At 35.9% G+C, this 15,820-nt stretch overlaps 3 protein-coding genes across 4 annotated transcripts; 2 read left to right on the top strand and 1 right to left on the bottom strand.

Moving 5' to 3' along the window:
- The first annotated feature begins 211 nt into the window (after positions 1-211).
- On the top strand, positions 212-6,496 carry LOC110773009 (mucin). Of its 2 annotated transcripts, none has more exons than XM_021977499.2 (6): positions 212-368; positions 1,673-1,787; positions 1,924-3,595; positions 3,675-3,791; positions 4,564-4,718; positions 6,167-6,496. In XM_021977499.2, exons 2-6 carry the CDS (start codon positions 1,692-1,694, stop codon positions 6,332-6,334), a joined length of 2,208 nt encoding a protein of 735 aa, XP_021833191.2. In that variant the 5' UTR covers positions 212-368; positions 1,673-1,691; the 3' UTR covers positions 6,335-6,496. The 2 variants fall into 2 exon arrangements, with proteins under 2 accessions (XP_021833191.2, XP_021833195.2); XM_021977503.2 differs by having other exon boundaries at positions 247-368; positions 1,673-1,713.
- Positions 6,497-6,786: 290 nt separating this feature from the next.
- TBL31 (trichome birefringence-like protein (DUF828)) lies at positions 6,787-9,370 on the bottom strand. Its single transcript, XM_021977504.2, has 5 exons — positions 8,831-9,370; positions 8,284-8,455; positions 7,887-8,086; positions 7,452-7,595; positions 6,787-7,199 (listed from the first exon to the last, which is right to left on the bottom strand). The coding sequence occupies exons 1-5, from the start codon at positions 9,205-9,207 to the stop codon at positions 6,845-6,847; spliced, it is 1,248 nt and encodes a 415-aa protein (XP_021833196.2). The 5' UTR covers positions 9,208-9,370; the 3' UTR covers positions 6,787-6,844.
- An 862-nt stretch (positions 9,371-10,232) lies between these two features.
- IPT9 (isopentenyltransferase 9) lies at positions 10,233-15,094 on the top strand. The gene is made up of 11 exons (XM_021977497.2): positions 10,233-10,617; positions 11,196-11,249; positions 11,981-12,023; positions 12,218-12,326; positions 12,660-12,858; positions 13,031-13,253; positions 13,441-13,535; positions 13,680-13,771; positions 14,033-14,108; positions 14,322-14,461; positions 14,549-15,094. Exons 1-11 carry the CDS (start codon positions 10,351-10,353, stop codon positions 14,625-14,627), a joined length of 1,377 nt encoding a protein of 458 aa, XP_021833189.2. The 5' UTR covers positions 10,233-10,350; the 3' UTR covers positions 14,628-15,094.
- Positions 15,095-15,820: the final 726 nt, after the last annotated feature.

Genomic DNA, 15,820 nt, shown 5'->3' with positions numbered 1-15,820 from the left:
TTTAAATATTTCAGATCAAATTATAGTGAAAAGGAAAACAAAATGTTATAATGCATACAATAATAGGGTCAATAAACTTTTGGTCATTGTCTTGTAACTTTTCCTATATCAATAAATAAAAAGGAAACCAAAAAAAAAAATATTCTCTTTAGAAGTTTAGTCGGACTAAAATTATACCTACTTATGTTTTGTAATTTTTAACTAAGTATTATTTGAGTAATTAACATAAGAAAGAGGTTCTTAAAACCCTGCCCACAGCCCTTCTTCCTAAACCTCTCTCTCTCTCTCTTTCTCTGTCTGTGTCTGCCATAACCAAAGGACCAAGTTCAACTCAGCTTACTGGTCACACCACAGGCTACAGCTTTCCGGTAATTCATCTCCTCTCCGTCATCCTCCTCTTCCTGCTGCTGTTCTTTTCTCTCTTCTTCTTCAAATTTCGTCTCTTTTTCACTCAATTTTTTTTTCTTTTTGGTTGATCATATTCTTATTTTGGAAAAAGTTTTTCTTTTTCCGAGCTATAATAATTAAGTTTGTGTATCTCTGTATCTTTTTATGTATTCAGAAGGCTACGGTTTATTTTTAAAATTTTTTTGACAATGATTTAATTGAAGTATGCATTGGGGTATTGAGGTTGAATTTTAGGATTGCCACAGAGTATGATCAAGTTAAATTGATCGCCTAATTGTGACAGTACCTAATTTATGTTTGAAAAACTCTGGTTTTGTTCTTGGGTTAAATGATGGAGGACGCATATATATATATAGCACAATTGTGACAGTACATAATTTACGCCGTATATATATTTTTGTTGAAGAGCTAGTGAACAGGCAAACTTCTTGAACTTGGGAACTTTGAAATCGAAGAAATCGAATAGCACAATTATGAGAGTGTTTGATTCCCCCCTGCATGTTTTTACTGTTGTGTGGTATGTGAACAAGTATTTTATATATTTATTCTACAAAATAATGATCCTCAAATAAATATACAAACATACAATCTCGGTAGTGATGGTTACCGTGGATATTTTCGGTTCACTGTGTTCTCCAGAATGCTAACCCTCAATTCCTTTAAGTGGTTTGTGTAGACCTTGGTTTCCTATTTCTGTACATCCAATCTTATTACATTTTTCATTCTTTTTATTTCCATCATAAATAATTTGGTTTATTGATTGATCGTTTCATGCATTTATTCACCATCAAGTGTAGTGCTTACTTTGATTCTATTTTCTAGTTGGTTTGACTTCAAAATATCACATGTGGTGATTCTGTCTCCTATAGTTTTTGGTATTCCATTTTACTGCAGTTATGGTGCTTCCCATAACCCGCACCTTAGCCTTTTGTGAACTTTTGTGCACAGTTTTGATTATACTTGAAAAATTTGCAATCTGTTACTTAATGTGAATGTATGGTGTTAGTACTTGTAAAACTCTGCAAACCCTTTGTATTTAATATACTGTGATATTCTATACAAAGCCTTGGAGGACACTGAAACTTTCTTGGGATTGCATGTATATTTTTTGGTCAGAGTATAACCTTTATGTTTTAAGAAATTCAAACTAGTCAATTTGATGGCTATTAGTTGCTGTTGTGTTTCTTGCGCTGGGATGTTAACTTGTACTGTCCTCTCTGGCTAATGCAAACCATTAAAGAGAATATCATTTGACTGGCTGTAGGTGAAGTTCAGAATTCATCATGGATTTAAAAAAACTCAAAGGTATGAATTGGGTTGGAAACATTTACCAGAAATTTGAAGCAATCTGCCAGGAGGTGGATGATATTGTGAATCAGGTATAATGAAAGAAAAAAAAAAACCCAAAAGAAAGGATCTTAAGTGCTTCTGGACTTCGATTAATTTTGTTGCTGCTGCTAACTAGTGACTGCAGCTGTCAATTCCTCTTGTAATATTCAATGATTTCTTTCACAGGATACAATTAAATATGTCGAAACCCAGGTGCAGACAGTGGGCAAAAGTGTGAAGAAACTCTGTTCTGATGTCGTCCAAGATTTAATTCCTCCTTTAGGGAATCCTGTTAATCATGACGCTCAAGAGGTGGCTATTACATATAATTCTGCCATTAGTACTAAGTCAAGGGAAGACTTAGAGGAAAATTCTTCGGATGAAATTGAAAAGCAATCACCTGCAGAGCCCAATGTAATGGATCCTGTGATAAACCAGCCGAGTCTTGTCTCTAGTAAATATTTCCTTGCAGATCAACCTAGTTCTCCAACATCAATGGATGGTTCTGAGGTGTTAGAGTCCGACGTATCTGTGGGAAAGATTCGTGAAGTTTTTTCAAATGAAAAATCTTTAGGTGCAACTGAAATGAAATCACCTTCAGAGCCCCATGTAATGGATCCTGTGACAAACCAGCCAAGTACTGTGTCTTGTAAATATCAACTGGCAGATCAACCTAGTTCTCCAACTTCAATGGATACTCTTGAGCTGTCAGAGTATGACTTGTCTGTGGAAAAGATCGATGAAGTTTTGACAAATGAAAAGTCTTTAGATGCAACAGAAGAATCACCTACAGAGTGCAATGTAATGGATCCTGTGACAAACCAGCTGAGTCTTGGCTCTAGTAAATTTTACCTTGCAGATCAACCTTATTCTCCAACTTCAATGGATACTCTTGTGCTTTCAGAGGCTTACTTTTCCGTAGAAAATCAAGAGTCTTTAGATGCAACAGATAATCAACCACCTACAGAGCCCAATGTAATGGATCCTGTGACAAACCAGCCGAGTCTCATCTCTTGTAAATGTCACATTGCAGATCAACAAAGTGCTCCAATTTCAATGGATACACTTGAGGTGTCTGAGTCCGACTTTTCTGCGAGAAAGATTGATGAAGTTTTGACAAATGGAATTTCTTTAGATGCAACTAAAAATCAATCACCTACAGAGCCCAGTATAATGGATCATGTGGCAAACCAGCTGAGTCTTGTCTCTTCTAAATATCACCTTGCAGGTCAACTTAGTTCTCCAACTTCCATAAATACTCCTGGGGTGTCAGAGTCTGACTTGTCTGTGGAGAAGATTGATGATAATTTGACAAATGAAAACTCAGATGCAAATAATGAAGAAATTTCCATAAAAATCCTGGATTTAACTTCTCCTGTTGTGTCAGAACACTTTACAGAGTCACCATTTCAGGTATTTGCTCACAGTAATTATGAAAACAGGCATACTTTTTTGCCTGAGGTTGCAACTATATCCCCAGCACATGGATTGGAGTTTGAATCCCAGCAAAAATCTACTGTTTGTTCAGATGAAATTTTGAGTGTTTCTGGTGCCTCAAATACTACTTCTGAAATGGCCTTTTCAGTTGTATCTGGGGAGGATACTATAGCGGAGATGGGAATTGCACCCTTCAGCAGCTGTAATGCAAAGGAATCACTTAGGCTCTTTGAATATTCACCTGAAAACTTATCCCTGGAAGCAATGTTTTCTCATAATTATGTTGAGGTGACTGGGTGTGTTTCTGATGTTTCTAATGAGATCCCAACATCTGTTTCACCCTTAACTGTGTCTGGTAAAATTAAGGATGTGGATATGGGACTTTCTTCATTCAGCAGTGTCCTATCACTGGAACCAGTTGGTTAGTATTTTTGGTTCTCTCATTGGTATTCTTGCTTTTCCTTAGACAACAGGCATTCATTAACTTCTATATATTACAGAAGAAGGCACTTCCAGAATTACGTTGACCATGCCTCTGATAGTACCATCTGGAAAACAGCAAGTTCAGATCTGCGAGTCTGTTCAATTTGATGCTCTTAATTCCTTTTCAGATATTGGTATGTTCTAGAATGCATATGCGGCACTTTAATTTATTTCCTCTCTCATCTCTCACCTTTAAAACCCCATCGGCCAAAGTCTCGAGTCTTCTTTTATTTGGATTTTTTATCGTAGTAACAACAATAGTGATGAGATAATAATTCTTATGTTTCAATCTTGCAGAACCTCAATGCTAAGTATTATCTTTTAAGTGATCTAGATTTGCCCCATTTTGTTTTCCAACTTAAATGTTTGTTCCAGCTACTCCTCATTTTATCCCTCTTTGAGTTTCATTTCAAGCAATTAGATTCCTGAAGTTTCTAAACTGAGGGGGGCATCTGATTAATAACATAACAAGCTATAAGCCCAGAATCCTTTAGTAAAAGTAATTTGTAACATCATAGTCCTAACCACTTCTATTAGGTGTCTATTTCTGCTCTACAACCTCATTTTTTCATGGAGTATAACCACATGAGATTTGATGAAGAAGATTGCAATGCACCTTTAACATACACAAGTATGAATAAGAATGCCAAATTGGACCTGACCCTTCTTTATGACATACTTGAAATGCAGAACAGAGTACATAATGATGTTTCAATATATAACAATGCTGGCCATGATTTTATTTTGGTATTTTGACTCTACGACTGAAGTGCCCTCTTTGTGCTATTTTGCACATTGGTATACTTGGCAACTGAGGGAACTATTGTAAACCATAACTGTCCCTTGCGTCTGCTTTCTGTGATTTGTTTTAGATGCCACCTCTCTAATCTTGCAAAGTGTTTACAGGCCTTTCAGATGAATCAAGTTGTGATTTTTCTCACTCTAGCATGGAAACCATTGATTTGCATGATAAGGTGAAGCTTGAGGAGAGCTGTGTCATTGTAGACGATAGTGTACTGCATGCTATCTCTTGCAGAACAAGAAAACTAAGATCATACAAGGTATTCCTTCCACTTCTCCAATCCTCCCTTTCTGTTTAGGTAAATGAAATGTTATTTTAGAAAGGTTCTGCATATTGCATTTGTTATGAATATTAACATGATGGTGGCATGCTCAGTTTCGTGTTTGAAGTGTTCTTACATAGTCTTAGTTAGAAGGCATAATTCCAGAGGGCATGTTAGGAAAGAGAAGCTGAAGGCTATAATAGCAGATGGTTCTTTACCATGACTTTCCATATAAAAAAATTGACTTTCTGCAAAGGAGGATTAATGTATACTGCACATCTCAACTCTGGCCCCAGACTTTCCAGAATCCGGCCTAGTTCAGGAACAAATCCTGGAGTTCTATTTTTTTTTTCATGGGAAAAATACAATTTATTTCCACTCTTTGATCACTAAATAGGAATAATTAGGTTTAGTGGGTAATTGAAGGTTGACTGTGGGAAGGTTCCTTCCTTGAATGGTGATGCCTGCTAATGGTCTGTCCAGAGTAGGTTAAGAATGTATTACATCTCCTATTTGCATGAATGATTACTTAGAAGATTCTCATTGGCTTGGGTGATGCTCCTAATATTAAATAGCTTCCTTGGGTTTAATTATGAAACAATTTATCCCTCTCGATAGCTGTCTCTGTATTTACATGGAACATTACCTGCATGAGAGCAGTTTATCATGCGACACCATGAGGTCAAAGAAGGGAGTGAGAGACAGCAGATAATTTTCCCCTTGTCTTTTGTGCCATCTATGCTTAAAAGGCTATTCCCTTTTACTTCTTTTCGCGCACTTTTTCCTTTCAATCCACTATTTGGGAAACATTTATAACACAAAATTGAGTTATATTTTATGAGTTTTAACTCCTGATTACAGACAGCCCTTTCTCAAATATTTGAAATGTTTTGTGTTGTTAATATCCTTGATTAATCTTTTAGCAATAAACAGACTGGTCACTGGTGTGAAGAGCTCGAACCCGGCATTCAAAATGCCCTTTTTGACATACACTGTGCAATCACAGCAAATTAGATCTGTTGAGTTTCAATCGACCCAATTGATCGCAATTTTCTTAATGCATGTTATATGGTTTTCACTTGTCCAAACATTACAAATTTCTATTGAAACCAATTAGAAAATAAAGAAGAACTACATGCATCATTTCAGACTGGCGTTTAAAATACTTCATAATATGGTTATGGATTCTTTCTTATATTAAAAAGGCATATTTACAGTGAACCCATAATAAAGATTTAGATTGCAGTCACCGATCTGAACTTTGCTGAGAATAAATGATTTATCAATTTTTTATATATAAATAAATTTCTTGTAAAGAAAAGAAACTAAACATGTTGCTTGAAGGTGATGCCATCAGAAATGTGAAACTGTATCAACAAATTATGTGCCTCATTAGCATGATGAGCCTGACTCTATCAATTTTTCATTTGCTTTGTTGTATACAGAAAAGAATCCAGGATGCTTTTACATCAAAGAAGAGGCTGACAAAGGAATACGAACAGCTAGCAATTTGGTTTGGGGACACTGATATAAATTCCAGCCAAGAAACACTCTCTAACATGAAAAATTTGCAAACTCATGATGCCTGTGACTCTGAATGGGAGCTCCTTTAAGTAAATGAACGTGTCCCTGTAAATAATTGGATTGGTTACAAGGCTGCTTGCCTTTGCAGGTAAATATGTTGGAAATAATACCATACCGAAGATTTATGATTGTGGATGATGCCACTATTTCGTTGTTGAAATACACAAAATAAAGAAGTTAACCTTATAGTATCGAGTTCTATCTGGTCAGTATTTGTTTCTTTCTGAGAGAAAGCTGCAATACTGTGATACCCTTGTGGTGCGTGGATTTTATCTTCTCTCACCAAATTAAAGTCGTTTGCTGTTTGAAGAACATACAAAAGAGTTGCGGATTTTATGTCTATGGTCACCAAAATAAAGTTGTTTTTCGGTTGAAGAAAAGAAAAAGAAGACCAAAAGTGTTAAATTAAATACAAGTTCTGTTGCAGGTGTCACGTCCTTTTCTTCTTCCTCGCAAAATGCTGCACTATTGATCCTCAATATTAACATACAAATGTACCTCTCATAGATTTTATCCAAGGCTCAACTGTTAAGTTCAACTTACAAAAGATTTTGATGGCTCTTTAACAAATGTGCATACAAAATCTCATTCCATGTATCAGGAACCCCAGGTAGGCACCAGTGAATGCAATCAGCAAAATTTTTAGGATCAGATCTTTGTTCCTTTGTCAAGAGCTTCCCCTTGCGTTCCCCGTATACTGATGTATGTGCGTCTTTTCGGTACTCTGACAACTGGGTAATGTTCAAAAATGTTACCTTCACTTTCAAATCCTGTATTTGGTCGTGTATCATTTCCATGATTTCCATGTTTGAACCAGTACCCCAATATGAACCTTGAATTGGGTAAGACTCGTTGAAGCAGTTCTCATCACTTCCAGCCTTCCATTCCCAACTCCTACAAAAGAAATTTCAATGATGCTTTCATGATTACAGAATAGTTAAGGACTTTTGCAAGCAGTAGTCTTATTTTCATGGGATTAGGCAGGTTTGATGAACTCGGTCTGAATTAGGCCTGCGGATTAACATAACTATTCCATAATTGTGATGCATTTGGATTTAGCTGTCATTTGGGTTGCAAGGTTTTAGGACTTCAGTTTCTTCCTCCTTTTCTTTTTTGAAGATGTTTGAGTGGAAGTGTGAAACTCACCATAAATGTGTTGGAGACATACTCATGAAGAAGACCTTTTGTCTCTCAGGGTTGATGCTGGATTCCAACCATTCTGCCCAAGTTTGTAAGGCCAGTCTGTATGCTGTAGTGACATTATATTCTTGGACATCAGGAGATCCATATCTGGGGAAGACAAGCAAAACATAATTCATTGTCAAATCTCAAATCCTACTCTACTCTCGTCTCAAAATTCACTCAACAAGACTAACTTAAATACAAATGCCTTCAATTGGTTAACGCATTTCTAGTGACATTAAACGTTAGGTGATCAACAAATTTTGGCCATGAAATTTGCATTTAGGATTCAGGACCATCAACAAAGTGGAGATTGAATGTCACTAAAAATGCGTTAACCAATTGAAATCAGAACGATGAAATTATGACATAGGGGTGCCCTATAAATATGTCACTCACGTAGCATTGATGGTAGGCTTGTGCATCCACCATACATAGCTCTCGAACACCAAGATATCTACTCCTTCCCAGTGTTTTCCATGCTTAGCTATGGAGTCTAACTTCACCAGCCGTTTCAGTACTGTATGTTTTGTCGCATGGTCCGAAATCGACTCCACAATAAATGGAGCCCAGTAGTATTCAATGGATGCATCAAACTCCTGGGAAAGGGGAAAAAGAGTTTGCCTTAAAATGTAGGACACAATGAGAAGTTCCTAAGACCTGAAGAGCATGAGGGGGAGTCGAACTCTTACCTTAAGCGTGGGGTTAGTGTTTTAAGACATGAGCTTTAAGCCTCACTAATGAGAGGGTTATTTTGCATATAAAATGTTTAAGTTAAAGGCAGTAGAATGTTTACCTCAACTTTGAAGATCTTTCTGGGAGGGACCCTTTGGAGAGATTTCTTTCCTTGAGGAATTATAGATTGAACCATACAGACTAGGGATTCAAACTGCCCTCTCTGTACAGAGTCTCCAACAAACATCAGCCTTTTACCCCTCAAAATCTGCATTAGCTTCAATGGATCAAACCTGAATTCAAAGCCAAAGCCACTTACTAAAAAAAAAATTGAAAAGCATGAGATGGTTCGACCCACATCCCATATAAAATGCTTGAAAACAAGTTTCTTGCCCAATTGACATGAATTAGGCATGAAATAAGTCCACTTTTTTTCCCAGTGAAAATCCAATTTCAAGATTAAAAACCATCAGAATAATTTCATGGGCCACTTTTGAAAAAGAAAAACAAAAAGGAAAATCAGCACCTCTTGTGATGTTTTCCAAAGAAATTTTCACAGCACATTAACTCTGCTTTTAAGAATGATTATTGCTTCATTGTTTCTTTCTTGGACTGTCATATTGTGCCCTTAGAATTTAGAATGCATGCAAAAGTGTAGAGTTTTTTACCTTGGGAGGTTGCAGTCATTAGGTTGCCACCTCCAATTCTTATAGTAAGAATCGGGCCTACCATTTCTTTGGCAAGTAACTTGCTTTACCAAGTAAGGACAGCTCTCTTCTGTATAGTGAGGATGGGACACATTGTCCCACACCCATTTCCCTTCAAACACATTGCAACTTTCATCAATCCGGTCCTCAGGGGAAACAACAACTGCCGGTCTCTGTTGTTGACCTCTTGGCCTGCCATATAGCTGAAAGACAAAGCTGTCATTGCTCTTCAAGGCGTCGAGGACTAGTCGTGCAGTCCCAAGGACAAGCAGAGAAGCCAACGCAACCGGGAAGAGGGATTGGATTCGACGGTCAAGAGAGAGCTGCTGCCTTGTCATTTGGGGGAGGTGATGAAGATGATGGCTATGGTTTATGTTTGATTGTTGAAAGACATTTTCTTGGTGAAGTATTTGAACAGGGTACCTTGAAGTTTAAGTCTTTTTGGTGAAGTGACACATGCAACCACCAGTTGGTAGGATCAAGTTTTTTAGGTATGTCTCATTTTAAAATTGAAATAAGGCTGTTGTTCTTTTGAACTCCTATGTGGGCCTTCAGATAGTAAACAATCTTCTTGATGCCATAAGTGATTTTCTTCCCACTATGTTATTTTTTTATTTTTCAAGTAACATTAGTTTTCATTGATGAAGAGAGGTGGCATGTTGAACTCCCTGAATTGGAGCCCATCATCAGTGGTTGTTGATTGTAGGCCCTTTCTGTTTTGACCATGAATCCTTCACATGGAGAGGGAACTCTTATGCTATATTTGCTATTCTCGTCAATAACACAATTATACGTGGGATAACTTTTTTATGTGTCATTGTGTTATTCCGGTCACAAGAGAGTTTTTGTCCTTCATAATGATCAATTATGCATTGGTCTTGGGGCAAAAACCTTTCTGAAATTGGAGAAATTATTGTAAAATATTATAATACAATTCGTTCCCGTATGTGTCAGAAGTTAATTGAAAAAAATGGAAAAAAGCAAAAGAAAAATCACACAAAGAAAAGGGGGCACAAATATCTGAACCCCCAAAAAAAAAAAGGGAGTTTCACTAAAATACCCAAAATGGGGGCTGAAATTATAAAAATACTCAATACCCAAAACACTTTATAAACATACCCAAAACTCATCATTACACACACTTAAAATTCATTTATAAACATATCCAAAACCCATCATTACACACATACCCAAAACCCATTTTGGGTATGTTTCTATGTTTAAATAGTGCTTGGGTATTTTTATAAATACATGTCTAGGATTTGGTATTTTTATAAATATCTAAATAAATAAATAAAAAATCTGAACCCCAAAAGAACCCATAAAACCCAATAACCTCACTTAATCCATTTCCTCTTTGGTGTTTACAAACACTGAGAGCTTGAGACCCAAAACCCCCTAAACCCAAACGGACAAAATAACAAAGCACAAAAACAATCCAATCCAATCCTCTCTGAGCTCTCTCCCTCTCTACCCAAAACATGATTATCAGTAGTAGTTGTGTGCGTACATTTTGCCCGCGCCTCACGTCGTCGTCGAAGAAGCGTGCCCTCCGGACGGCTGCGCTGGTGACTTTCACTATCCGCCGGCGACGTTTGAGCACCGCGTGCTCAGTTTCAGCCACCAAGAGTAAAGAGAAGGAGAAGGTGATAGTCGTATCTGGGCCCACCGGAGCAGGGAAGAGCCGCCTGGCTTTGGAGCTCGCTAAGCGGCTCAATGGCGAGATTATCAGCGCCGACTCTGTTCAGGTTTTAGCAAACACACAATACCCAGTTGGTTTTTCTTGTTCTCTGTTTGGGTGCTGAGAAAAAAAAAGGGAAAGAAAATGGAAAAATGTAGCTTTTTTCAAAGTAAGCGGCAGAGTGGTTAGTTCATTAGTTGGGTGTTCTTGAGATACTAATTTGTAAGTATGGAGAGTTTGGTTTATTGGGTATTTAGTCATAAACCATGTTACTTACTGATACTAATAGACAAAAAGAAAGTTGACATTGTGTTATACCAAATGGATTTGAATTACTTAAGTTGAAAATTTTAATTGTTATAATCAAGCTTGCCTTCAATGAATAATGCTAATTTCTGTTTATAGAGGCCACAATAATCTAGATAAGGAACTGAAATGTAAAAAATTCCAAACAAATGATAAACATCAGGAAATACACAATAAAATAACTATGAGCATCGAAATGGAAGACAACTCAAAATATCAAAATCTCATTCAATATAACATTGCCTTGTTTGGATTGCCTTTTGTTTATGCTTATAACACTTAACAGGCAGTGCAATATTGCTTAAAGTGATTTTGTTTGATATGGCTTTGTTGCCTCAGGTATATCGGGGACTTGATGTTGGATCTGCCAAGCCTTCCCCAGGTGATAGACAGGTGCTTGCCTAATTGAGAAAATTGTACATTTAGTGTATGTATCTACCATTGAAATTTAATTTATGATAATATAGACTTCTGGAGTATGTTTGTTTCAGTTGCATTGTATGCCATATTAGTTTTATGTTTTTTTTTTTCATTTTGACCTTTTAATGTTTGTATCTATGGTGTTATGTCGTGCTTAGATTTTACATTTTAATAATTGTAATATGATAGTTGTGGATGTATTGTTCTGCCATTCTGACATGAATTTTTGACCCTTTTAAGCACTAGCAATTCATATTATATTCTCTAACAATTCACATAATATCCTCATTTAATTTTATCTCTTCTCTGCAATTCAAGAATAGTTCATATGGAGTAAGTCTATTGTATAGATTGCTTGTCTGATTATTAATGCAGAATTTCATATGTAGGTAGAAGCCTTTATGTCCTAATGAAGTTTTGCATGGAAAATAGAAATACTTCATCATATTGATAAAACAGCAAGTTTCTAGCTAATTCAAAATATAACGAAAACAAAGAAAAACAAAACTAGTATAATTACAAAGTAGGTTTGTTTAACTTGATACTAAATTTTACTGCTAATGATTGATTGGGCAACTTCTCCCTGTGTAATCTCAACTGGTCTGTTTTTTGTAACTGGAATTTGACCAAATTTTTTTATTCTTTTTGGTGGATTTTTTATAATAATAATTCTTCTTTTTTTGTTTTTCTTTCTTTTAATGCAGGAGGTGCCGCATCATCTTGTTGATATTTTGCACCCATCTGAAGGTGTGTTGTCTACTAAATTTAAGGGCAGATAGAAATGTATCATAGCATATTATGTCTTCATCTTCTAGGATTTGGAGGCTATAATTGAAATTTGGGTGTTGTGGGATGCTTGGATGATGTTGAGTTTTCTACTGCTAGGTTTGGAACTTTGGATATTTCTGTTCTCCCAATTCAACACATGTTTTATTCTTCAGACTATTCTGTCGGAAAATTTTATGAGGATGCAAGGCAAGCTACAAGATCTATTCTTGATAGTGGCCGTGTTCCCATAGTTACTGGTGGCACTGGATTGTACTTGCGCTGGTATGTGATGATATCTTCTCGAGTAAATGCTAGTTTTGATCTTTGTTTCTTTATTTGTTTCTTCTTGTTTTAGAGTTGGAATGTTTTTTTTGGTCTGTTTATAGCTAGGATGTTGAGTATAGATTAACATAACTGGTCTCTTAATGTAATAGCCTCCCTTGTAAACTAATAGCTTCTGAAATGACATCTGCTTATTGATTGATGATATTGGCAACATTTAATTTGGTTGCTTAAAGGTGAATTTGAATAAAAATTTATGTAATTAAGAGCAATAACCTTCATTTTCTTTCTCTCTTCTTGTTGGTTGTATTAATAGCATTTTTGTTGTTGCAGGCTCATATACGGAAAACCAGATGTTCCCAAAGCGTCTCCAGATATTGCATCTGAAGTGTATTCCGAGTTAGCGGATCTGCAGAAAAATGAGGACTGGGAAGCAGCTGTGCAGTTAGTGGTCAAAGCAGGTGACCCAAAGGCTCAATTTTTGGCTGCCAATGACTGGTATCGATTAAGACGCAGCCTTGAGATCATTAAGGTTGGTTTGTGACGTATATGCATTCCTTGAACAGAGACACAGACGCCTGCATATCATTATTTTTTTTGATAAATTTGCCTCAATATTGACTCTTTAGTTGCATTGTTTGAAGCTTATCCCCTTCAACTTCACTGATGGTAGATGTAATTATATGCATGTTCTGAAATGACAGTCTAGTGGATCACCTCCATCTGCATTTCAAGTACCCTACAATTCTTTCAGGAAACAATGTGATTCTAGTGTAGTTGACAGACATGACATCAATCCTTCTACTGATGTTGTGGAAGAATTAAAATCAAAGGAATTGGACTATGATTTCATTTGCTTTTTCCTCTCAAGCAAAAGAGTTGGTCTTTATAGATCAATTGACTGCCGATGTGAAGATATGCTGTCAGGTAAATCTTACTATGGCACATCACTACAAATTGATCATTCATCTTTGAGTTTTCAAACTCAAATCAGGCAATTTCATTAGGTTTACATATGCTGATCTTTTAGGATCATTATTTCAAAGAGGGTGGGGTACTCTCTCTCTCTCTCTCTCTCTCTAATCTTTTTTTTTTTTTTTTGAACTCTCTGCAGGAAGTGATGGTATCTTGTCTGAGGCTAGATGGCTTCTTGATAGTGGTCTTCTTCCAAATTCAAATTCAGCAACCAGAGCAATTGGTTACAGACAAGTATACCTCTGATATTCCTATATTATTTTTCAAATATTCAAGCAAAGGTTGTCTGATTTTGTTTCATTAAAATGTATTTAACATTTTTTGTCATTTTATTATTATGTGCAATAGGTAGTAACAGTAAGAAATATTTGCTTTTAGGCAATGGAGTATCTATTGATGTGTAGGCAGCAAGGAGGTAGCTCTCCAAGAGAGTTCTTCAATTTTTTATCTGAATTTCAAAAGGCTTCTAGGTAATGCGTTTTCTCTTCAGATTTATGTATCAAAAGCCATAATTGCCTAGGAAATATGTTTCACCAAGCTTTCAGACATTTTCAATGTAAATTGGTTGTAACTTGTATAAGCAACAACAGATGCAAAATATATTGTCTGGAAAAACAAATTTCAGTTATATGTATTTATAGAGAGAGGAGTGGAGAACTACATGATTTGTAGAGTTTACAAGATTCTCATACATTACATTCCTCAATAGAATTTGTTAAATTCATGTGCAGAAATTTTGCAAAACGGCAATTGACGTGGTTTCGTAACGAGAGTATCTATCACTGGCTTGATGCTTCCAAACCCTTGGTATGTTTTCCAATTTTGTTTTCATTTGTTTCCATTATTTGTCAGTAGAGAAAGATGTAGCTTCCGCCCCCAGTTGTTATTCCTATATTATTATGTCAATTGAAGATTTGGCTTTGTGCACGGTTCTTATTTCACCACAGCCTGTGAATGCTTTAATTATATATATGTTTTCCTTAACCTTGTTCTGATTAGCATAGTGGACAACTTTTGCAGGAAACGGTGCTCAACTTCATTTATGATGCATACCATGACAAAAGTGAAAATTTGGTTGTGCCTGAATCACTGAGAATGAAGAAAGAGTTATCAAGCCGCAGAGAAGAATCCGAACTAAAGGGCTATCGAACTCAAAATAGGTATAATTTACGAACATTGAAGGTTTACTTTACAGTTAATTTGTGGACACAGAGCTAAATACTAAATAGTTTCATTTACACATGAAGGCATTTTGTCAGACGTGAAGATTGCTCAGACATCCTAGACTGGATAAGGAGAACACAAGGCTTAAACAGTGAATCGTAACCTGATCATTCACTTCATTGAGTCTTGATTTTTGCAAAAGCAATCAATGCAATACGATCATCCCCTATTCCGACTGGGCGGGCCTCTGTTTGTCTCTACAGGATCAGAAAATCTCATGACACAAGTTTAGAGTTTGTTCCTCTGCAAAGGTTAGTGTTTGAGCTCTTGCTTAAAACAGTTGTTTGTGTCAAGAACCTGCCACTGATGTATCTCTGCAGCAAGTCGAGGGCTTCGCGGACAACCATTTTTTGAGCATTCATTCATCTTCAACTTATGGATTTCTAAAACAGCATGAAAGATATCTGAGTTTTCTGATTGTAATTTTTTGTCCACCGACTTGATAAGTTTTGTAATCTGATATTGTGAACAAATCCACAAGATTGTCACTCCAATGTCCAATGCAGCTGTTATCAATTATGATCTTCATGAATGTTAACATTATAAAACGTGATTACCAACCTTTCAAATGGGATGAGAGTCATGCATGTTTTTTTAATTAGCAACGCTGACAATGTAACGACCTATCGGTAAATGGCCTCTTCTGCTTTTCTTTTCTTCTTCTTTAGTCTTTTACCTTTGTTTTGACAGCAAAAGCGCAACGAAAAAGAAAAGATAACATGACAGTTTTATAATAACATGTGATAGCCTAATTAAAATAATAGAATTAGAGAATCTTTAGAGATTAAAATTCATTGTCAAAGTAAGATTCAGCAATGTTGTGTAAAAAATTAGATAGTGAAATGGTGATGTGATAGCTTTCATAAACTATAAAAGTAATTAAAAGATGAAATATTCTTATTTTATTCGTCATAAATTAATATAAAATCTTCTGAAATAAAATTTGTTGTTTTGAAGATTAAAATGTGCAAAGAAAAGGAACCATTAGTGTGGTGGTTTGGAAGGAGCAAATTCTACTTAAGAGTTCGAGTCCTAACATCCATGTGAATTTAGTATATTGTTGCTCATCTTAATGGGAAATGTCAACAACGAAAAAAGGATTAAAAGGCAATCTATAAAAAATATAAAAAAATTAAAAGGCAAAGGTTTATGATTGTTTTGGAAAAACGTAATATTCTAAGAATATACCATGAAACAAGATCAAAGTATAAAAATTTTAACTGCCCAGACAAAATAAAAAATCAAATTAACCCTTGATGTTAAAATAGTATCCAACAGTTGCCTGCCCTAACAAA

Source organism: Prunus avium, chromosome 4 (assembly GCF_965620075.1).
Source record: "Prunus avium chromosome 4, drPruAviu1.hap1.1, whole genome shotgun sequence".
NCBI lineage: Eukaryota > Viridiplantae > Streptophyta > Magnoliopsida > Rosales > Rosaceae > Prunus > Prunus avium.
Note: the sequence above shows the minus strand (reverse complement) of the source record. Positions and strands in the feature narration are given on the sequence as shown.